Source organism: Diaphorina citri, unplaced genomic scaffold (assembly GCF_000475195.1).
Source record: "Diaphorina citri unplaced genomic scaffold, Diaci psyllid genome assembly version 1.1 scaffold98, whole genome shotgun sequence".
In the NCBI taxonomy this organism is placed as follows: Eukaryota; Metazoa; Arthropoda; class Insecta; order Hemiptera; family Psyllidae; genus Diaphorina; species Diaphorina citri.
The window spans coordinates 49,885-73,851 of record NW_007377535.1 but is presented as its reverse complement, the minus strand read 5'-3'; the positions used below and the strand labels follow the sequence as shown (position 1 = coordinate 73,851).

The 23,967-nt window shown below is 40.1% G+C and overlaps 2 protein-coding genes across 2 annotated transcripts in view; both read left to right on the top strand.

The window, feature by feature from the left end:
* The first annotated feature begins 2,308 nt into the window (after positions 1-2,308).
* LOC113473965 lies at positions 2,309-14,707 on the top strand. The gene is made up of 4 exons (XM_026833516.1): positions 2,309-2,465; positions 2,598-2,788; positions 12,577-12,692; positions 14,596-14,707. The coding sequence occupies exons 2-4, from the start codon at positions 2,669-2,671 to the stop codon at positions 14,705-14,707; spliced, it is 348 nt and encodes a 115-aa protein (XP_026689317.1). The 5' UTR covers positions 2,309-2,465; positions 2,598-2,668.
* Positions 14,708-17,629: 2,922 nt separating this feature from the next.
* The window catches only part of LOC103524415, a 22,011-nt gene continuing 15,673 nt past the window's right edge, over positions 17,630-23,967 (top strand). Inside the window, exon 1 of the mRNA XM_026833515.1 lies at positions 17,630-17,943. Coding sequence (XP_026689316.1) covers positions 17,773-17,943 — 171 coding nt within the window. The 5' untranslated portion in view covers positions 17,630-17,772. The remainder of the gene's footprint in view (positions 17,944-23,967) is intronic.

Below are 23,967 nucleotides of genomic sequence, written 5' to 3'. Positions count from 1 at the left end.
TCCTATACTTTATTCATTATCCATTAATAATTTTATTGCACTTGAATTATTAAGAAAGCGATATTACTATTATTAGTAGTTATACATACATAACCATATCGTTCCAATCTACTGACGGGGTCGATGGACAAACTCTCTCCACCATATTCTGTCATCATATCTCCGGTTTCTATCAATGTCATCCCACTCTCCTCGTTTATTTTCTATATCTGACTTTATGAAATCAATGTATTGATTTCTGGGTCTCCCTTATTCTTTCTATTAGGCCATTCGGGATTTCTATTTTCACTAGTGCTTCCCATACTTTTGATCGTTTTACGGCGTCAAATGCCTTTTTTATGTCTAAGAACGACATCTAGAGTGGTTCGTCATACTCGTAGTGTTTTTCCGTAAGTTGGCGAATGGTGAATATCAGGTCATTCGTGGATCTTCCAGGTCTGAACCCGTACTGTTCTTCATTCAGTGTTCCTTCGATTATTGGTCTAATTTTACGTTCGATAATTCTCTCATATAGTTTGTCTACCTGTGACGTCAGGGTTATCCCTCTGTAATTGGAACATTTTTTCCGGTCTCCTTTTTTTGAATAATGGGATTGTGGTTCCTTCTCTCCATTCTCTCGGTATTGTCTTCTCATCCCAAATCTTCTTGAATAGCCTGAACAACCAGTGTTTTCCTACTATACCTGTATGTTTGATCATTTCTCCAGATATTTCGTCCTTCCCTGGTGCTTTTCCACTTTTTATATGTTTCCAGATGTACAAATCTTCTTGAATAGCCTGAACAACCAGTGTTTTCCTACTATTCCTGTATGTTTGATCATTTCTCCAGATATTTCGTCCTTCCCGGGTGCTTTTCCACTTTTTATATGTTTCCAGATGTCTGACTGGCTGTTGCGGGGCCCACTCAGCCTCGTGAGGAAAATGAGTAGCTATGACGTATAAATGCGCATAGCGACCGGTGCCAGCATGATATTAGGTAAACATTGGATTTCAAGGTTATTGAGATATTGGGAAAATCCTACAATGCTGCAGTGAGCACCAAAGTTGTGACATAATAACACAAAAAAACTGCATTTACATTTTTACAACCTCGCTCAATTTTATGGTTCGACTTGGACTCGAACTACAAACCATCAAGCTATTGAGCACTTACACAAAACTGGCACAAGCTGTAGAATAGAATATACCTTGTTTATCCTGCCAGAACGAGACTGAAAAGTCCCTTTACTCCCGCAGTCTAAACAAGGTCTTATATTGTTGCTAACAGCCCCAAAAGATGGGTTAAGCTTGCACAAAACTACGAATACAAAACCTCGCTCAATTTAATGGTTCGACTTGGACTCGAACTACAAACCATCCAGCTATTGAGCACTTACACAAAACTGGCACAAGCATCAGGGTCCATTTCAAACTTGGATACTCTGGTGATAGGGTTGTTGAAGTATTTCTTGTTGTGACTACGAGATATAGATCGTATCCAGGGTTCTGCAAACACAATCGTATAAACAGTACCTACTTTATTTTATTTATTTTTCAGTAGGGACAAGTATGGGTACAATAGATTTAAATAAAATATGGGAACAATTTCATGTGTGACATGAAGCCTACCACAAATCGCTTTTCGGAGGTTTCATGTCTCACATGAATCCTACCGTATTTGAAAAAAATGTTTTGTTTACGTCTGACTGTAACAACAACGCTTGAGTTTCATGTGGGACATGAATCCTACCGTAAGAGCGATTCTGGTGAAATTGATTCTGTACGCAAAAGGCTAAGATCTAGTGAAAAAGCGGTGTAAAGTGAGTAAGGCTGGTGTTTTACGGTCGAGTGTACTGGCGGGCGGAAAACACTGCCTTTACATCTCAAGCCAATAAATTATACCGGTATTACCAATATACCAATTTATTATGACGGTTTCACCGACGTATTATACCAATTTTCCACCGGTTTGAACGGTGCTTTAGGTCTGTTGAACCTCCTCATTTATTTGGGAGGGAGGTGGTACCTATGAAACAACATAATATCAGAAGGAACATTTTAATTTGATTACATTGACCACTTCTCTATTTTTTTTTTTTTTTTTTTTTTTTAAGAGGTTTGACAGAGGGAACTGTAACTCTAGGGTCTTATCGTCCCGAAATCGGAGAGAGAAGGAAGACAGGATAGGAGAAAGCCAGCCGTTCCGAGAACGAACATTATCCCATCAGGATAAAATCCGCCCCGGGCGGGAATCGAACCCGCGGCCTAGCGCTTACAAAGCAGACGCACTACCAACTAAGCTAACTAGGCTGGCTAAATAAATAAATAAAAAGTTTAATAACGACTTTTGTTACAAATTTTGCTTTTCATTAGGCTTTAAAGAAGTTCGGGCCCAAAATAACGTCACACGTACGTGATCTATTGTACTTTGACTCAAAGTCTTCAAGTTTTCTTTGAAGCGTGTGGTATTGGAAGCACTTTTGTGATCTCTAGAAGTTGTGTGATATTGTAGGCACTTCTTTGATCTCTCATATCTCCGTATCCAGTCTTCGGCTACAATGATATTTCCCTGTAGAGACTTCGTACTAGGAGAAATGCTATTGGAAGCACTTTTGTGATCTCTAGAAGTTGTGTGATATTGTAGGCACTTCTTTGATCTCTCATATCTCCGTATCCAGTCTTCCGCTACAATGATATTTCCCTGTAGAGACTTCGTACTAGGAGAAGTAATGGCAACAGTTGTGTTTGTGGTTTACAACATTTATGGCACAAACAGTCAGGTCACCCCAGACGAGTATGCAACTATTCAAGTAAGTGGACTTGAAATCTTTACTATTAGGTAGACCAGCCACTCACTATCAGGTAGACTTGACAGGTACATCTGATCAGGTCTACCTGATAGTGTGTGTACTCATCAGGTATGAAACTTGACAGGCGGATCTTTTCAGCCGTACCTGACAGGTCTACCTGATATTGTTGTTGTTGTTATGTGAATCAGCGGCAGATTAGAATGAAGACTGTGTTTGATTTGGAGCGAATAGTTACCGACATAGAACAGTAAGTATTGGATTTGATTATCTTGTTCTTTGACTGACATTAAATAGTCTGGCTGGGGGACTTTAAATAGGAAGGATACCAGCCTGAAATGCCCCTTGCTAAAGAAATAGCAAAGGTCGAGTGCGAAGGGCATCCACTCTTAATTTTTTTGTAACCAAAACCAAATGTCAGTTCAAAGCAATCACCCTAGGTAGGACTGATTGAGAGGCTGACGAAAAACGTCCCTGTATGACGACGGTAAAAGGCGAAGAGGAGGAAGAATGGACGAAATGAAATGAGTTCCTTGTTTTTACTCAAGGACTTTTCATTTTGTTGGTTTATTTCATTCTAACTCTCGCGCATAAAATTCCATACCTCGGCTGGGATTGAACCCACGCCCTCCTGTTTACCAAGCGAGCGCCTTGACCACTACACCACCGAGGCAGGATTAGGTATGCCAGTTTAGTTAGCTTGCAGGGTAGTCTGCCTTGTAAGCGCTAGGTCGTGGGTTCGCCCAGGGCGAACTTTCTCCTGAACAGATAAGGTTCTTGCAAATTTCCTCTAAGGAGCAAATTTCCTATGTGTTTTTTGATAAATTTCATAGAAATCGAACAGACCGTTCGATGGTGAAACAAAGAGATACAAAATCCTCGAATGAAAACTTAGAAGTCACTTCGTTTGGTCAATTAGGTACCCAATGGAGCAGTTGCAAATGGGTAAAAATTATTAATAAATGGTTGATTCCTACGTAAAGAGTAGTGAAAAATCCAAATCTGAGGTCAAAACTCGGAAAAAGTAAATTTAAAAGGTCGAAAATTCAATTTTTAATTGCCGTTCTAATGAAATAGTTCAAAGAGTTGTGACGTCAGTTTTCACGTCAAAACGCGCAGAAACGCTTGCGCACAAACGAAGCGGGAGTCATGAATTATGACGTCATCACCTACGGGAGCGTATGCCGTGACGTCAAAGTTTACGATTTACCGGTATTTTTTAAATCGATTTATCTCGATATCTAGAAGTCGTGAAAGAAAAAGACCGTTGGTCCTCATTTTTCCTGCTCTATGACTTTGAAACATCACCCAAGTAAGCGCAACTGATCTATTGGGAGCTCAAAAACATTAATACCGCAAGGCTTTTTTGTTCATCTGATATGAAGAATAAATAGAAGACTGCGTCATAAACACAGACAAGTCTTATCTCTGTTTGATAAAAAGGATTATGGAACAAGCATATTAAGTACTTGTTTTTAAGTAGGTAATTAGAATTATGTTATCAAATTAGCTACCTAAGTGTGAACTTCATTCAGTACAAGTAGGCGGTCAAGTACCTCATAGGAGTTATAATATATGTAAGTGACCGTTCAAATACCTTGCTTCACTTGCTTGCAAGGAACGTGTATGGCGGAAAAAGCTTGATACCTATTTCTGCAGAGCTACCTAAGTGTGAACTTCATTCAGTACAAGTAGGCGGTCAAGTACCTCATAGGAGTTATAATATATGTAAGTGACCGTTCAAATAGGTAAATACCTTGCTTCACTTGCTTGCAAGGAACGTGTATGGCGGAAAAAGCTTGATACCTATTTCTGCAGCTTTTTTCTCTCCACAAGTCCACACACATTTCCACTGTCTGAGGCCAGCCACTCACTATCAGGTAGACCTGACAGGTACACCTGATATGGTCTGCCTGTTAGATCTACCTGATACCTTATGAGTACACACACACACTATCAGGTAGACCTGACAGGTACACCTGATATGGTCCGCCTGTCAGATCTACCTGATACCTTATGAGTACACACACACACTATCAGGTAGACCTGACAGGTACACCTGATCAGGACCGCCTGTCAGGTCTACCTGATAGTGAGTGGCACTGTGGCAGACCACGGCCCGTCAGACCAAAAGGTCTGGTGAAGGTCTGAGCGTGGGTAGCCTACCGTATGTTCTTTATCAAAATCAGAAGTTGCTTCAACAATTACCCATATTGTTTACCAATACCCACCTATTGTGCAACTTGTTATTGATCATAAAGAGTTTAATGCTTTTTTGAAAGTGCATGTAAGTAACCAATAATGTAAATGTAAATGCAGTTTCTTTGTGTTATTATGTCACAACTTTGGTGCTCACTGCAGCATTGTAGGATTTTCCCAATATCTCAATAATCCTAAAATCCAATGTTTACCTACCATGCTGGCACCGGTCGCTATGCGCATTTATACGTCATAGCTACTCATTTTCCTCACGAGGCTGAGTGGGCCCCGCAACAGCCAGTCACGGAATCAATCATTTGGATGATACAAATTTCTTGACCCCGCCGGGAATCGAACCCGGGTCTCCCGCGTGCAAGGCGAGCGCAGTGACCACTACGCCATGGGAGCTGACGAGGTTTTGTATTCGTAGTTTTGTGCAAGCTTAACCCATCTTTTGGGGCTGTTTGTTCCAACAATATAAGACCTTGTTTAGACTGCGGGAGTAAAGGGACTTTTCAGTCTCGTTCTGGCAGGATAAACAAGGTATATTCTATTCTACAGCTATGAGGTCTTTTATTAATCAAGGAACGAATTTTGTGAGAAACATTCGTGCTTCATCCCATTTTCGCCAGCCTAGTTAGCTTGGAGGGTAGCGCGTCTGCCTTGTAAGCGCTAGATTGCAGGTTCGATTCCTGCCCGGGACGGATTTTATCCTGAACAGATAAGGTTCGTTCTCAGAGGTCTTTTATTAATCAAGGAACGAATTTTGTGAGAAACATTCGTGCTTCATCCCATTTTCGCCAGCCTAGTTAGCTTGGAGGGTAGCGTGTCTGCCTTGTAAGCGTTAGATTGCAGGTTCGATTCCTGCCCGGGACGGATTTTATCCTGAACAGATGAGGTTCGTTCTCAGACCGGCTGGCTTTCTTCTATCCTGTTTTGTCTCTCTCCGATTTCGGGACATGTTTTAGGTATGTTTTTTTATCATCCACCGAAGTTTAACCCAATGTGTCCTGTTTTTATTTTCCAGTGACTGTATGAATAGTCGTAGAATATGGAAGTGGGAAATGGAAAAATTCCGTTGGTCCTCATTTTTCCTGCTCTATGACTTTGAAACATCATCCAAGTAAGCGCAACTGATCTATTGGGAGCTCAAAAACATTAATACCGCAAGGCTTTTTCAGTATGGAAGTGGGAAATGGGTAGCGGTATGAAAGGAGATGAGCCTAGTAGAGACACCCCCGTCCTGCATAAACATCAACTATGTTCCATAGTGTATGAGAAAACACATCCACAAGACAGCAAGAGGAAATAGTGGATTAATTAGACTTCCTTTATCGTGGACAAACTTTGTTGTGTTGAAAGCCCAGAAGAGGTTCGGTAGTAGAACAGCCGCGGGAGACACTAAAAGTTCACGGAAAAAGACGGAAGAACACGCGAAGACCAGAGGAAATATAGTGGTGGACCCTGACATCAACTCTCAACCCGCAGGTACCGGGTCGAACCTTATCGCCTCGGGTGGAAATCGAATCCGTTATCACAATATGTACTAAACTTCTCTCCATTCAAATTTTAATTGCTTCTATTTTATTGCGAATGTGGACGTCCATAAAAAAGCAGTGGCAAAATGAGCTGAATTCACTTGCTTGGCGGAAAAGTTCATCCTTAACAGTAGTAGTGCAAGTCTAGTTAGCTTGGTTGGTAGCCCGCCTCCCTTGTAAGCACTAGGTCGCGGGTTCGATTCCTGCCCGGGGCGAACTTAATCTCGTATCCTGTCGTTCTCTCTTCGATTTTGGGACCTCAAGACCTCCGTTTTTCAGTTCCCTCTGTTCAAAGGAATTCTTTCATCCTTTTCTAGCAGTGTAAACAAGCACTATTATTATCTCAAGAGAAAATAAGTGATTCTCTTTCTGGTACAGTTTACTTGACTAAGGAGTCATTCTCACCTTTTTTTTTAATGAAAACAATACCTAGATAAAATTTAAGACTAGACTTGAACTCGAACCACCAACCTCCAGATTCGAAGTCACCGCACTACCACTACACCACTGAGGTTGGCTAAAATACTAAAATTTTGATTTTGATATTCCTGTTATGATCACTTTCTGGTTACTTTGGCTTATTTAACAGAGTATGCCAACACTTTCTGATTAGTTTTTTTTAGTGGTTTTTCTTTGAAATCTAAGACTCTAGTTAGCTTGGTTGGTAGCCCGCCTCCCTTGTAAGCACTAGGTCGCGGGTTCGATTCCTGCCCGGGGCGAACTTAATCTCGTATCCAGTCCTTCTCTCTTCGATTTTGGGACCTCAAGACCTCCGTTTTTCAGTTCCCTCTGTTCAAAGGAACTCTTTCATCCTTTTCTAGCAGTGTAAACAAGCACTATTATTATCTCAAGAGAAAATAAGTGATTCTCTTTCTGGCACAGTTTACTTGACTAAGGAGTCATTCTCTTGTCTAAATCCACCTTTTTTAAAAAATGAAAACAATACCTAGATAAAATTTAAGACTAGACTTGAACTCGAACCACCAACCTCCAGATTCGAAGTCACCGCACTACCACTACACCACTGAGGCTGGCTAAAATACTAAAATTTTGATTTTGATATTCCTGTTATGCTCACTTTCTGGTTACTTTGGCTTATTTAACAGAGTATGCCAACACTTTCTGATTATTTTTTTTTTTTTAATGGTTTTTCTTGGAAATCTAAGACCATTTCGGGACGATAAGACCATAGCAGTTACAGTTCCCTCTGTCAAACCTCTTTTTTTTTAAAAAAAAAAAACACACACACACACACATTTAATGACCAATTTAATGGAGTAAAATGAGAAGGAAACTTAGAGAAAATAGCCAGACAGGGGAAGAGTAAGAAGGAGAGACCTAAACTGAAGTGTAGTGATCAGGTTGAGAGAGAAGGAATGAAGAAGGCAGGAGGTATTAGATAGGGTATGGAAGGGTAGAATAAAAAACGGTAACGCCGACCTCAAAGAAAATTTGGGAAAAGGTGCAGTAAAAAAAGAAGAAGATAAAGGAGTAAAATAAAAAGTCCCTAATGACCTCAAAATTTTAGATAAATTTAAAGTAGGAAATTTGCCGTCTATTTTGCTGAACTTTGGCATCCTAATATACGATTAGAAATGTTTAGTTGATCCGCCGCTAGTCATTTCATTCAATTGCCTCTTTGATTTGAGACCTATTATTGTCAAGTCCTGTTGACCTATGAATTCTGCCACGGTAGGCACACTAGATGATTACACTGCCAATTAGGTAGGTATGGCGAATAACTGTAGAATGGCTTTTCAGGGGTGGGGAAATAGGTGAACCACTGAATTGAGAAGATAATTTTTTCAAGAGGTTTGACAGAGGGAACTGTAACTGCTAAGTAAGGTCTTATCGTCCTGAAATCGAAGACNNNNAAAAAAAAATGCCTTGTGAAAATTTGTCCACTAAGCCGTAGATAGCCTCGGTAAAATTCAAGTATCCATTGTGTGCAATAAAAGGACAAGATATGAAACTTTTTTTCTCAAGATATTTCCAATTTTCCTCAAAACATGTATTTCCGATTTTCTTAAAGATAGGAATCTTTTTTCTCAAGAGATTTCCGATTTTTCTTTGGCGGAAATATTTGAGTTTCCAGATTAAAAAATTCCAATTTCCCCGCGAAAAAGTGAAGTCCATTCTGGTATAGTATCTCCTTTTTGTTTTTTGTTTTGTTTTTTTTTCTAAGAGGTTTGAGAGACCATAGCAGTTACAGTTCCCTCTGTCAAACCTCTGAAAAAAAAAAAAACACACACACACATTTAATGACCAATATAATGGAGTAAAATGAGAAGGAAACTTAGAGAAAATAGCCAGACAGGGGAAGAGTAAGAAGGGGAGACCAAAACTGAGGTGTAGTGATCAGGTTGAGAGAGAAGGAATCAAGAAGAGAGGAGGTATTAGATAGGGTATGGAAGGGTAGGATAAAAAAGGGTAACGCCGACCTCAAAGAAAATTTGGGAAAAGGTATAATAAAAGAAGAAGATAATGGAGAAAATAAAAAGTCCCTAATGACCTCGAAATTTTGGATAAATTCAAAGTAGGAAATTTGTTTTCAGTCTATTTTGCTGAAATTTGGCATACGAATAGAAAAGTTTAGTTGATCCGTCACTAGTCATTTCATTCAATTGCCTCTTTGATTTGAGACCTATTATTGTCAAGTCCTGTTGACCTATGAAATCTGCCACGGTAGGCACACTAGATGATTACACTGCCAATTAGGTAGGTACCTACTAGGTATGGCAAATAACTGTAGAATGGCTTTTCAGAGGTGAACCACTGAATTGAGAAGATAATTTTTTCAAGAGATTTGACAGAGGGAACTGTAATTTTATGGCGCTGAAGAAAACTAGGCCATCTGAAGGCCACTTGTAAGGAAATGAAAACCAGGGGTGGTAACGAAATGTCTTTTTTTAAAGAGGTTAGATCGAGGGAACTCTAAGTGCTAAGGTCTTGAGCGAAGAGAGAAGAACGACAGGGTAGGAGAAAGCCAGCCGTTCCGAGAACGAACATTATCCGTTCAGGATAAAATCCGCCCCGCGCGGAAATCGAACCCGCTGCCTAGCGCTTACAAGGCAGACGCTCTACCAACCAAGCTATAACTACAAGACACCTATCTCACGGAGTTGGAAGGGATTGGGGTTTTTAAAAACTCCTGGGACGCCCAGAAACACCTGGGCTCCTTCGAACAAAACGATTTTATTCCTATCAGTTTCTTTGGAATAGGTACTACAAATTTTTATTCTCCTAACTCATCCTCTGCCTACACATAGGTGACTTGTACAAATACAAATCCTATCTCATCTTTCCACGCTTTCACTTTCACTAGTTACTATACTTATCCACCTGCTTATTTCACTAGTTACTTATCTATACTTATCCACCTACTTATTTCACAAGTTACTTATCTATACTCTTCCACCTGCTTATTTCACTAGTTACTTATCTATACTTATCCACCTGCTTTTTTACTCATCCACGTCTCTTTATTACACCCAACACAGGGAGGTATGTTTTCTTACTACCTATACACAACTAGAACTACACAGGGAAGTACGGTAGTTTACTATACACCTACGCTTCTGCTTTACACGTTTTCATAGTAAATTACACTGCCAATTAGGTAGGTACCTACTAGGTATGGCAAATAACTGTAGAATGGCTTTTCAGAGGTGAACCACTGAATTGAGAAGACAATTTTTTTTAAGAGATTTGACAGAGGGAACTGTAACTGCTAAGTAAGCTCTTATCGTCCCGAAATCGAAGATAGAATGAAGACAGGATAGGAGAAAGCCAGCCGTTCCGAGAACGAACACTATCCCATCAGGATAAAATCCGCCTCGGGCGGGAATTGAACCCGCGGCCTAGCGCTTACAAGGCAGACGCGCCACCAACCAAGCTAACTAGGCTGGCTACGTTCGGGTGCAAATCCAAGTCACAGTTCAGCAATGGATGGTTAGCTTGGAAGGTAGAAGGTACAAGGTAGCGCGCCTGCCTTGTAAGCGCTAGGCCGTATTGTATTTTTTTCACTTAGCGCTTAGTTCTTTTTACCCCTCGAAAAAGTGTATTTTACCCCTCGGGGGGTAAATACCCCCAGGTTGGGAACCAATGCTCTAAATCGACTGTTAGATTTTCGCCCTCGGTCAACTTTATCCTAGAAGGATCGTTATCTAAAACTAAAAGCCACGGCTTTCTCCTATCCTGTTGTCACTCTCTGTACAATTTCGGGGACGATAAGATGTTGTTTGTTACAGTTCCCTCTATCAAATCTCTTGGGGAGAATAAATGTCGAACTCTCCTAATTAGAATCTCTGATTGCGCCCTAAATCGAACCAAGGACCTTTTACTACTCGACGAGTAAAATGTAGAGTAGACACTACTATGTAATGATTTATGTCCCTATGTATTTATCTATGTCTAAATGGTTAGATTTGCCATCTACCCATGTATTTACAGTCGAACCTGGATATGAGGGAAAATTTTCTGGGCCCTTCATGCTGGACCTCCCTCGATATAAAAGAAACTGGATATAGTGGAAACCTGGATATAAGAGAAAAAAGGCGGTCCCCTGGATCCTCTTATATCCAGTTTCGACTGTATTTACTTCTATCAATGTCTAAATGATTTGCCATGTGTGTATCAACAATAGGACTACGTTTGTTTAGCATTAGAGGCGAGTTTCGGAGTGATTTCAGCTTATTCCTCATCGTCAATTTCGCCACTTCTTGTTCCGTGTGTTTTTTACTTTCGTTACCCTATAGCAGTGCTTCTCAAAGTTGTTGCCACCGCGGCATACTTTTGAAGAGTCCTATCTTTCCGCGGCAAAATCCCAAGTCTCGCGGCACACAGTTTGAGAAGCACTGTCCTATAGGAAGGACAGGAACCTACCTATAGGAAGGACAGTAATGTAATCGGTCAAAATTTTCGATGGTCAGTCTTTTCTTTAGTGCTAAACACGTTGGCGGTTTACGGTATAATTCAATAATATCTCGGGAACGGTATGCGGTATGAGCTAGAGATTTGAAATTTTTTATGTAATTATGGCTTTCTTTTTTAATTGAATGTAGACACTTGAGAATTAGCTTAGTGTGTGTATTTTGATGGTTTTGTAATTCTGGTTTCGTCAATAGGGTTTTTAAGGATTTTTCGTAATTTAAAAATTACACGATGGTGAGTAGGTACCTTGTCTTCTTGTCCCCAAAGTGGGACTACTTGTCCTAAATAGGCTTTTTATTTTATGCCTATCTAAATAAAAGCTTACTCAAATGTTGATTTAGCAATGTAGGTAGGCACATTACCTACAGATCTAAGACCTTAGCAGTTACAGTTCCCTCTATCAAACCCGTTGGGGAAAAATAGATTGAAATTGCTTTCTAGATAAATACTGCAACCAGAAAATGGCTCTATCAGTTGGTTAGTTTTTTCTTCGGTGCAGATTTGTGACTTGTGTGGATCAACTTCTTGTTTTACATAAAGTTGGATTCAAATATTGCGTAATTGGCTAAATAATTGCTTTCTAGATAAATACTGCAACCAGAAAATGGCTCTATCAGTTGGTTAGTTTTTTCTTCGGTGCAGATTTGTGACTTGTGTGGATGAACTTCTTGTTTACATAAAGTTGGATTCAAATATTGCCTAATTGGCTAAGTAAAAAGTTTAATAACGACTTTTGTTACAAATTTTGCTTTTCATTGGGCTTTAAAGAAGTTCGGGCCCGAAATAACGTCACACGTACGTGATCTATTGTACTTTGACTCGTCTTCAAGTTTTCTTTGAAGCGTGTGGTATTGGAAGCACTTGATCTCTAGAAGTTGTGTGATATTGTAGGCACTTCTTGGATCTCTCATATCTCCGTATACAGTCTTCCGCTACAATGATATTTCCCTGTACAGACTTCGTACTAGGAGAAATAATGGCAACAGTTGTGTTATACCGAGGTATTAATTAAAAAGCTATACAGGTGTTAAAAATAATATGTACTTAGTTAATAGTTTTCCCTCGATAACCCCTAATTGTGTTTGCATTTCCCACATCTCATTTTAACTCCTCAAATTTCAGACTACATACGAGCAACTTGTCAGCAACATATCAGATGATCGGCTACAAGCAGTTGTGCTCTCCCTGGACATTATCAAACCAGACATCAACGATTTCGGCACCAAAGTCTTCAAAATGTAAGTGCTTTCTAGATTTTTAGGGCGCTAGGCCGCGGGTTCGATTCCAGGCCGGGGGCGGATTTTATCCTGAACGGATAATGTTCGTTCTTGGAAAGGGGCTGGCTTTTTCCTATCCTGTCTTCCTTCTCTCTTCGATTTCGGGACGATGAGATCTTGGCACATACAGTGTCCTCTATCAAACCTCTTGAAAAAAACACACACACACGTACATACACACACACACACACACACACACACACACACACACACACACATATACATAACCGCACTGAGCCCGCGCCAACATACGGCCGAGTGTTGGACGTGCTAAGGATAGAAAGACAAGGGATTTGTACGTGTCGGAACACACATTATCGCACCGCGCTCGCATGATCTTTTGGCGCTTGGATTTCTGCAGCTTTTTTCTCTCCACAAGTCCACACACATTTCCACTGTCTGAGGCCAGCCACTCACTATCAGGTAGACCTGACAGGTAGACCTGATATGTTCTGCCTGTCAGATCTCCCTGATACCTTATGAGTACACACGCACTATCAGTTAGACCTGACAGGTACACCTGATATGGTCCGCCTGTCAGATCTACCTGATACCTTATGAGTACACACACACACACACATACACACACACACACACACTATCAGGTAGACCTGACAGGTACACCTGATATGGTCCGCCTGTCAGGTCTACCTGATAGTGAGTGGCAGACCACGGCCCGTCAGACCAAAAGGTCTGGTGAAGGTCTGAGCGTGAGTAGCCTACCGTATGTTCTTTATCAAAATCAGGAGTTGCTTCAACAATTACCCATATTGTTTACCCATACCCAGTTTTATCCTGAACGGATAATGTTCGTTCTTGGAAAGGGGCTGGCTTTTTCCTATCCTGTCTTCCTTCTCTCTTCGATTTCGGGACGATTTCGGGACGACAGTTTCCTCTATCAAACCTCTTGAAAAAAACACACACACACACACATACATACACACACACACGCATACACATAACCGCACTGAGCCCGCGCCAACATACGGCCGAGTGTTGGACGTGCTAAGGATAGAAAGACAAGGCATTTGAACGTGTCGGAACACACATTATCGCACCGCGCTCGCATGACCTTTTGGCGCTTGCAAACCGAACCATATCCACACCGTGTCCGCATCGTCACCAGACTAGGTAATATAGTTTACATTTTTGACGGTGACGGTGCGGACTCGGTGCGGATATGGAGAGCAAAAAACTTATTGAAGAAGTGAGGAAATTCCCTTTTCTACACGGTCGAAGGTTGGAGCGGTGATGGGCAAGTGTGTTCTCCTAGCACCGCACCATCACCGACAGTCTTCCGTGTCAAGATTGTCAAGAACTCTGCTCGGGGGAGAAGCGGTATTTGCTTGGTGCGTTGATGTGTGTCCCGACCTTTATTGTCAACCTGGGTAGATACACCTTATTTTTTTTTTTTTTTTTTTTTTTTTTTTTTTTTTTTTACTCCTTTTCTTCTTTTTCTTCTTCTTTTTCTTCTTCTTCTTCCTTCTCCCCCTTCTTGACAACCGTTCTACACATAAAGAAAGACACGGAAAATGCTGAAAGAGGGGGGAGGGAGAGGAAAAGGAGAAAGATCTAGTCCTTTTTTTTTATCTCTTTCTCTCCCTCGTAGCAAAATGGAAGGAGAGGGAAAATAATAACTTATGCCGCGCTGTGGTGAGATTTTTTTTCCTTTTCTATTCAAATATTCTTTCATTTTTCTTGCCATCTTTCTTTCTTCATCTTCTTTTAGATACACCACCCTTAACAACATTTTAGGTTGGGTAATTGTTGGTCTGACCATTTCCCAACAAACAATACCATTATCCTACGATTTCCCACCCATCGATGTTGTTGGGGCATGTGCCTGTTCTTGTTCTAAGCACAGAGCCGAAAAATGTCGACATTGCCGGAAATCGACCTTGGGAGCCACTCCTGTGGTCGAGTTGCAAAATAATAAGAATCTCAAGAATAACAATCACAAGAAGAACAAAAGTTAATCGCTGAAACTTGTGAAGAAAGTTGCAATACAAATTGAAACAGTCTGCCACAAAATGGTTTCAAAGTTTCTGGAACGTTGCAACATATTTCCAACTCTTCTAAAACATTGCAATGTTGCAAGTTTTACCACATTTTTCCTAGTTTATGGTCCGCGCCGCAGTTTTTCTGTCAACATTTCAACGTTTCGTAACAGTTGTCCTGACAGTTACGGATTTTTATGTAAATATGTATGTATTTCATGTAAATGTTTAATGTATTTTATATAAATAAGTATGTATTTTATGTTGAATATTTATGTATTTTATAAATATAGGGCGCGTTTGAGCGGGTATGCCGCTTTGCAATACTTCAAAGCCGTCGCTTCGCTCCGGATTTCGGCTAGTAAAATAATAAAAACCATCATAATTTTCCACATGAAAAACTCGGGTGGAACAAAAGACGGCGTATTATCGAGAGATAGGCAGAGCGTATGTATAGGTACATACTTCAAGCTATGTCCACACATAGTCTATGGCCGTCGATCGACGAGGTGAAACTATGTTATCGAGGCAGTGTGGACGGAACGAACAAAAGAGGTTTGATATAGAGGGAATTGTAACAGCTAAGGTCTTATGGTTCCGAAAGCGATGAGAGAAGGAAGTTAGGAGAAGGCTAGCCGTTCCGAGAACGAACCTTATCTTTTGGGAATAAAATCCTCCCCGGGCGGGAATCGAACCCGGAGTGCGGACCTAGCGCTTACAAGGCATACGCGCTACCCTCCAAGCTAACTAGGCTGGCAAAGGAATCTTGGATTCTGGTTTCGTTCAGAATAAAATTGTCAATATTTCACCGCAAAGAAAAGAGGAAAAAATGTCATAATTTTTCCGGAGATAGATGATAAGTAAAAAATAAAAATAAATTGGATATAAACAAGGATAAGGAACGGTAAAATAATATAAAAATAAAGAACATAAATAAATATTCCTACCTTTACCTTTATTAGATAAGGAAAAAGATAAATACGTTTTGACTTTTGAAGCTTTTATTCTATTGAGTTGTAAAGGTTTCTATAAGGAGGTTGATAAATTAGACTGCAGTGGTACTCAGTGCCCTCAGTGGACTGGTAAGTCCCAGTTAGCCCCCTTGGGTTTCCGGGGGGGATTTCATTTCTATAGCTTTAGGTCACTCGATTTTCATCAGTTTTTCTTTGAAAGATAAATACGTTTTGACTTTTGAAGCTTTTATTCTATTGAGTTGTAAAGGTTTCTATAAGGAGGTTGATAAATTAGACTGCAGTGCTACTCAGTGGACTGGTAAGTCCCAGCTAGTCCCCTTGGGTTACCGAGGGGATTCCATTTCTATAGCTTTAGGTCACTTGATTTTCATCAGTTTTTCTTTGCCTTAAAGATGCCTTCCTCTTCTTTTATTTTATGTAGTTAGTTTTCCACACAAGGCCCTGTCTCTTAGAGTCCGGAAAAAGAAATGAGTTTTCATAGTGACCCAAAAACAGAATCCCGACCCAAAGTTGTAACTTTGTCGAAATGTAAATAGCTCATCCTAAAAGAGAATTTAGCTAAAAGCAGACCAAGAATTTGATAAGAATGTAAAGCTCCAAGGGTTAGGTGGTAGAGAATGCTACTAGTTCTAACCTGGTGGTTATCTTTCACTCAAGAGTGAAGCTGAACTAATAGTTACGATATTATTATTATTATTATTATTATTATTTTTTCTCTTAGAGGTTAAACAAATAAATTTTGTGAAGTTATTTTTTAACAACAAAATATTAGCCACTAAACTTCTCAATACCTAAATGCCGGAAAAAAATAGGTCCGACTTTTAGGACTTTGTCATAGTTCCGTTTTTTCCTTCTTCATCGGAGAAATAATAATTTCTCATCCATAGAGACTGTTAGGGACACAACCAACAGGTTAGGAACCGCTATTTTAGAAAAAAAATTCCCTCTCTTCAAAGTGAATACCTGCGGCCCGCCAATGTTCAACAAATATCAAAAATGGCCCTCTATACATTTTGAGTTTGACATGCCTCAAACGGGCTAAAAAATTCCCGGAGGGACGGGCCCAGCTTGTTGGTCTAGTCGACGGGCGTAGTACAATGAAAAGGTAGTAGCTAGGTACTTATGTACTGTTCAATCCTTTCATCCTGACGTAAAAATAAAAACATCACATTAATTTATGAGATGAGAGATGACCTAATTCCCTGAATTTTTATTTCAGCATTTACTTACTTATAGGTACACATAATGTAAGTACATACCTACATGCTCAAGTTAAGTACTCACCTACCTATATTTAGGCTGTAAGTAAGTAAATTCTTACGAGATGGACTTCCTTCCTTAATTCTTTCTTCGTAGGAACCTCCAGAGTGAATTGAGAATAAGGACATTGAAAAACGGACTAAAATAATAACCAGCGGATGTCTTTCTAAATGACCCAGATATGAAAGTAATGTACGTCCATACAGAATAACGTACAGATGTCACGGCCACACAAACATACATGCCTGATAGCCTGATGTGCGTGTCTAACTGATTTAGTACGCATGGGAATGCCGCTCGGCACGTTTACATGACAATCATGACATCTTATTGTGTGTGGGAACAGGAGGAGGAGGAGAAGAAGAAGGAGTAAATGGTAGTGAAAGAACAGGAGGAGGAGGAGGAGGAGAAGGAAGGGGAAGAGGAGGAGAAGGAAGAGAAGAAGGAAGGAGAAGCAAGAGAAGGAAGAGCAGGGGAAGAGAAGAAGGAGGAAGGGGGGGGAGAAGAAGGAAAAGGAGGAGGAAGAGAAGAAGAAGAAGGAGAAGCAGAAAGAAGAAAAGGAGAAGAAAGAGAAGGAGGGGGAGGAGAAGGTAGGTAGAGAAGAAGAGGAGTAGAAGGAGGAAATCTGGATAAAAATTTAGCGGGAATTTGACGATTTCGATTTCCATCTAGTAACACTGTGGTTCCATCTTGAGTTCTGTGTGGTATCTTTGTAGGTACTTGTGATAGATTTGTAGGTCTTTGTAGGTCCTGTATTATCTTTGTACATTCTTGTGGTATCTTAGTGATAGCCTTGTAGGTCCTTGTAGTATGTACCCCGGTATCTTTGCGGCTTTCTCCACAATGTATCCATCAGCTATAAGAAGCCTAGCCCTAGGAGCGGGGACAGCTCTCACAGTAGTAACTTTGCTAGGAACGTTTTTCGGTGTGTATGATCCACGGAATCAGTTAACCCCTCGTCAGATCAACGCTACCATTCGAGTAAGTCCTCAGTTTTACTGGCATAAAATTTACAGTTTACTGGCTTCTCTTTTTTCAAGAGGCCATACCCAGCTATTGTGCAACTTGTTATTGATCATAAAGAGTTTAATGCTTTTTTGAAAGTGCATGTAAGTAACCAATAAAACGATTTAAAAGGTGCTTTGTTGAACTTCTTCGGGGCCTCCATGCAAGGTGTCGCCTGGGTGGGCCCCCCGAGTCAATATCAGTAGCTGTATCATATGTCATAGAACTGCGGCTTAAAAAAAAATGCCTTGTGAAAATTTGTCCACTAAGCCGTAGATAGCCTCGGTAAAATTCAAGTATCCATTGTGTGCAATAAAAGTACAAGATATGAAACTTTTTTTCTCAAAACATGTATTTCCGATTTTCTTAAAGATAGGAATCTTTTTTCTCAAGAGATTCCCGATTTTTCTTTGGCGGAAATATTTGAGTTTCCAGATTAAAAATTTCCAATTTCCCCGCGAAAAAGTGAAGTCCATTCTGGTATAGTATCTCCTTTAAGAAAAAAAAAAAAAAAAGGTACTTTGCCATAACTTGTGCCTGTACCTTAATAGGTATTCGCTCATATGGAGCATAACAAAATACATCGTACCTCCGTCTTGATGATTGATAAGAAAACACAATACTCCTTCAGAGTTCAGAGTGTTAATCAAACAATCTACTTGCACTGATTGAATCAAGACAGACAGGTCACCGGATTCTGGCACTTCCTCATACCTCAGGTTGGGGAGCTTGGCCCGATGCCAAACTTGAGGTCTCAGACCAAAATATGAGGTCGGCCCCCTGACCATTTTCGCGAAAATTCGACCCCTTTTCTGAAGGCTTGCAGGGTGTAAGACTCGCGCTCCATAAAAAGGACCAAAAAATAATATTACAAAAAGAAAGCTTTAAACACACAGACAGGTCACCGGATTCTGGCACTTCCTCATACCTCAGGTTGGGGAGCTTTGGCCCGATGCCAAACTTGAGGTCTCAGACCAAAATGTGAGCTCGGCCCCCTGACCATTTTCGCGAAAATTTGACCCCTTTTCTGAAGGCTTGCAGGGTGTGTGTAAGACTCGCGCTCCATAAAAAGGACCAAAAAAAAATATTACAAAAAGAAAGCTTTAAGCACATTTACGCCAGCCTAGTTAGCTTGGTTGGTAGCCCAATCGGACCCAAAAATCAGCAAATAATTTTCCTTTGAGGATCATCTGTAAAAAATTTAATAGAAATTGGACTAGGTAAGTACATATGTAAGTAGGTAATATGTAAGTACTTATATTTGAACAGAGACACAAACAAATCAAATGGAAAATCGAATGAGAAGGCCGACTAATGCTCGCCATTCACGCTCAGACCGTGTGACAGCTGACAGACCTAGTGCCCAAGCTTTTTCCGCTCAGACAGTCTGAACGTGTAGCGGAAAAATCTCAAGACCTAGGTCTATCAGACGGTCTGACAAAATATACTCCTCAATAAATATCCTACGGTAGCTAGAGGTGCTTACAGGCCATTCCTAAGTACAGTAGTAGCTAATAAATTGCCTACCGCCAACTAGGTAGCTATGCTAATAAATTTACAATGTGTGAATACGTAGATATACTTAGGGGGCGGTAAACTGTATAGCTGTGTGATGGTTTGGATTTCGAATTTCAAATTTATTTGCATCAAATTTTCGATGGTCAGTTTTTAGTGTCAAAACACGTTTTGAGGTCCCTAGAGCCTAAATCCAAAATTTCAGCCATTGGTCCGTGTTCCGTGTGTCTGTCTGTCCTTCTGTCTGTAAACAAAATATCTCGAGAATGGTAAGAGCTAGAGTCTTGAAATTTGGTATGTAGCTGTCAAGTGTGACAGGGATGCGACACGAAAAGGTTTGGTTGAGATATGTAGGTGCTGCTGTTGGCGGTATTTTGACCGTTTTTTGGCGGTTTTCAGTTATATTAACTATACGGTTAGATAAGCTTCATTCAATAGGATAAGGAAAGTCGTGTGATGTTCAAACCAGATATTTCTTTTTCTTTACTTCGCCTCCTTCTTTGCCTTTTTTTCTGCTCCCCCCCCCATACTTCTTATATTCCTTTTCTTCTTCGTCTACTCCTTCTCTTCCATTTTCATCGACCTTCTTCTCTTTCTCTCTTCTCCCCCCCTTTCTCTCTTTTCTTCGTTTTCTTCTCCTCCTCCTCCTCCTCCTCTCTTTCTCTCTCCTCCCCCCCTCTCTCTCTCTCTCTCTCTCTCTCTCTCTCTCTCTCTCTCTCTCTCTCTTACTCCTCTATGTTCTCCTTACTCCTCATTTTTTCCTTTTTCTTCCTTTTCTCTATTACCCCTTTTCACCTCCCTTACCCACCTACTTCTCTTCTTCTTTTTCTTCTTCTCCTTCCTCTCCTTCTTCTTCTCCTCCTCGTTCATCCTGTTCGCTTTCCCGTGTATTGGTACGTTTCTTTGTTGTACAAATGCCACAACAAAAGAAACAAGGCGGGAAAAGATGAAGGAAATGTATAGCGGGCGAACATACTGTGAGTGTGAGATTTTGTACATGTGAAATAATTTTGTACAATATATTTTGTAATGTTCTGTGCGAATGGAATGAGAATATGTAGGTATGTTCGTAAGATGAAATTTACAACGTTACAAATATGTACCCTACTTTTTTCAAGGGGTTTATAGTCACTGATGTATAAAAGATAACAGCTAAGGTTTTTACTGATACTTTAAAAAATAAGCTTATGTAAGTAACTATAATATATGTAGGTAGGTACCTATGTATTACACCATTTATACTTAGGTACCCTTAAAAAAAATGCAGGTAGAACCTAATTGGTGCAAAATGGTGATCGATTGGCCATTTTGATTTTTTGATTCCCAAACGTTCAGTAATTAGACAAGGGACTTTAAATGCGTGTCAAAACATAATCTACCAGCCGTCGATCGACGCGATGAGATGTGAATCTATGTTATCGAGGCAATATGGACGATTCAGTCGACATCGATCGACGGCCGGTCGACTACACACCTTAGGAAGTAACGAACGATATAGCGGTTCTTCATGTATGTACCTTTGCACCTACTCCTAGGCGGGTGTATACCCGATATTTATTGAAGAGTTGCCTTACAAAATCCCCCAGGTTGGGAACCAATGCTCTAAATCGACTGTTAGATTTTCGCCCTCGGTCAACTTTATCCTAGAAGGATCGTTATCTAAAACTTAAAGCCACGGCTTTCTCCTATCCTGTTGTCACTCTCTGTTCAATTTCGGGACGATAAGATGTTGTTTGTTACAGTTCCCTCTTCCCTCCCCTCGATGTCTTCCCTCTATCAAATCTCTTAGGGAGAAAAAAAGTCGAACTCTCCTAATTAGAATCTCTGATTGCGCGCTAAATCGAACCAAGGACCTTTTACTACTCGACGAGTAAAATATAGAGTTAGACACTACTATGTAATGATTTATGTCCCTATGTATTTATCTATGTTTCAATGGTTAGATTTGCCATCTACCCATGTATTTACAGTCGAACCTGGATATAAGAGAATCCTGGATATGAGGGAAAATTTTCTGGGCCCTTCATGCTGGACCTCGATATAAAAGAAACTGGATATAGTGGAAACCTGGATATAAGAGAAAAAAGGCGGTCCCCTGGATCCTCTTATATCCAGGTTCGACTGTATTTACTTCTATCAATGTCTAAATGATTTGCCATGTGTATATCAACAATAGGACTATATGTTTGTTTAGCATTAGAGGCGAGTTTCGGTTTATTCCTCATCGTCAATTTCGCCACTTCTTGTTCCGTGTGTTTTTTACTTTCCTTACCCTATAGCAGTGCTTCTCAAAGTTGTTGCCACCGCGGCATACTCTTGAAGAGTCCTATCTTTCCGCGGCAAAATCCCAAGTCTCGTGGCACACAGTTTGAGAAGCACCTATAGGAAGGAGAGTAATGTAATCGGTCAAAATTTGTCAGTCTTTGGTCAGTCTTTTCTTTAGTGCTAAAATACGTTGGCGGTTTACGGTATAATTCAATAATATCTCGGGAACGGTATGAGCTAGAGATTTGAAATTTTTTATGTGGCCTTGTAAGCGCTAGGTCGTGGGTTCGCCCAGGGCGAACTTTCTCCTGAACAGATAAGGTTCTTGCAAATTTCCTCTAAGGAGCAAATGTCCTATGTGTTTTTTTGATAAATTTCATATAGAAATCGGACAGACCGTTCGATGGTAAAACAAAGAGATACAAAATCCTCGAATGAAAACTTGGAAGTCACTTCGTTTGGTCAATTAGGTACCCAATGGAGCAGTTGCAAATGGGTAAAAAACATTAATAAATGGTTGATTCCTACGTAAAAAGTAGTGAAAAATCCAAATCTGAGGTCAAAACTCCGAAAAAGTAACTTTAAAAGGTCGAAAATTTAATTTTTAAATAAGATATGCAGGTACTGCGGTTGGTGGTATTTTGACCTCATTTTGACCGCTTTTCGACCACTTTTTTGGCGGTTTTCAGCTGTACTGCCAAACGGTTAGAGATATTGTAAAGGTTACTGTAGAAGAACACCCAAATTAGCATCATTCAATGGGATAACGAAAGTCGTGTGATGTTCAATCCAGATTTTTTTATTATCAAACTCAGTGGCCTTAGCACATCACACATCTCAGTGTAAACTAAACATTCACTTCATCAGCACATGTGTTTCGTACCGAGGGAGAATTAACTTTTCGAGTGATTTTTTTGCACGAAAGTTCGCTTTTTTCCAGACACCAAAAGGAGCTTGTAAATCTGTCGTTTTTTTAGCTAAATCCCCGTTATATATTTTTATAAGACCCACGATCACACATCTCAGTGTAAACTAAACATTCACTTCATCAGCACATGTGTTTCGCACCGAGAGAGAATTAACTTTTCGAGTGATTTTTTTTGCACGAAAGTTCGCTTTTTTCCAGACACCAAAAAGAGCTTGTAAATCTGTCGTTTTTTTAGCTAAATCCCCGTTATATATTTTTATAAGACCTACGAACACCTTAATTAGCTTTCTACATTCTTTTTATCAGTTTTATGGCTTTCTTTTTTAATTGAATATTTGAATGTAGACACTTGAGAATTAGCTTAGTGTGTGTAATTTGATGGTTTTGTAATTCTGCTTTCGTCAATCGGGTTTTTAAGGATTTTTCGTAATTTAAAAATTACACAATGGTGAGTAGGTACCTTGTCTTCTTGTCCCTAAAGTGGCACTACTTGTCCTAAATAGGCTTTTTATTTTATGCCTATCTGAATAAAAGCGTACTCAAATGTTGATTTAGCAATGTAGGTAGGCACATTACCTACAGATACTTTTATACTTATACCATCAATTAATATGTAGGTAAATATTTATAATTCATGACAATTTTGCTGTTTAAAGGATTTAGCGCGACTGGTTTGGTTACATTATCCCCCGGAACCCTTCCTTTAATGGGGATTTTCTCTGGGCCCCGCTCCCTCTGCTTCCAGATAATGAAAGGACACTATACGTAGGCTTGCCAAACGTCCCGAATTGGCCGGGACAGTCCCGAATTTCAGGGGGTGTCCCGGCGTCCCGTTCAGTTTTTCATTTTGGGGCGTTTTGTCCCGAATTTCCGTTTCTGTCCCAGAAAAAATTCGGGACGCGTTTTTTAACTTTAAAATTAGGTACCTACCTCTATAAATCAGAATTTGTTCTTAACTTGTCTTGTTTAAATTTGTCATGCTTTCATCAGTTTGCTCTTCCACTTCTTTGCTAAACCTTTATAAACGAGAAAATGTTGTATTAAACAGCCTTAAACGAAAAAATGAGCTGGTCCCTTGGATTCGCGGATTTCGCGATTATGTTCGCGGATTTCGCGATTATGGTCGCGGATTTGGCGATTATGTTCGCAGATTTGGCGATTGTGTTCGCGGATTTCGCGATTATGTTCGCGGATTTGGCGATTGTGCTCGCGGATTTCGCGATTATGTTCGCGGATTTCGTGATTATGTTCGCGGATTTGGCAATTTTGTTCGCGGATTTGGCGATTATGTT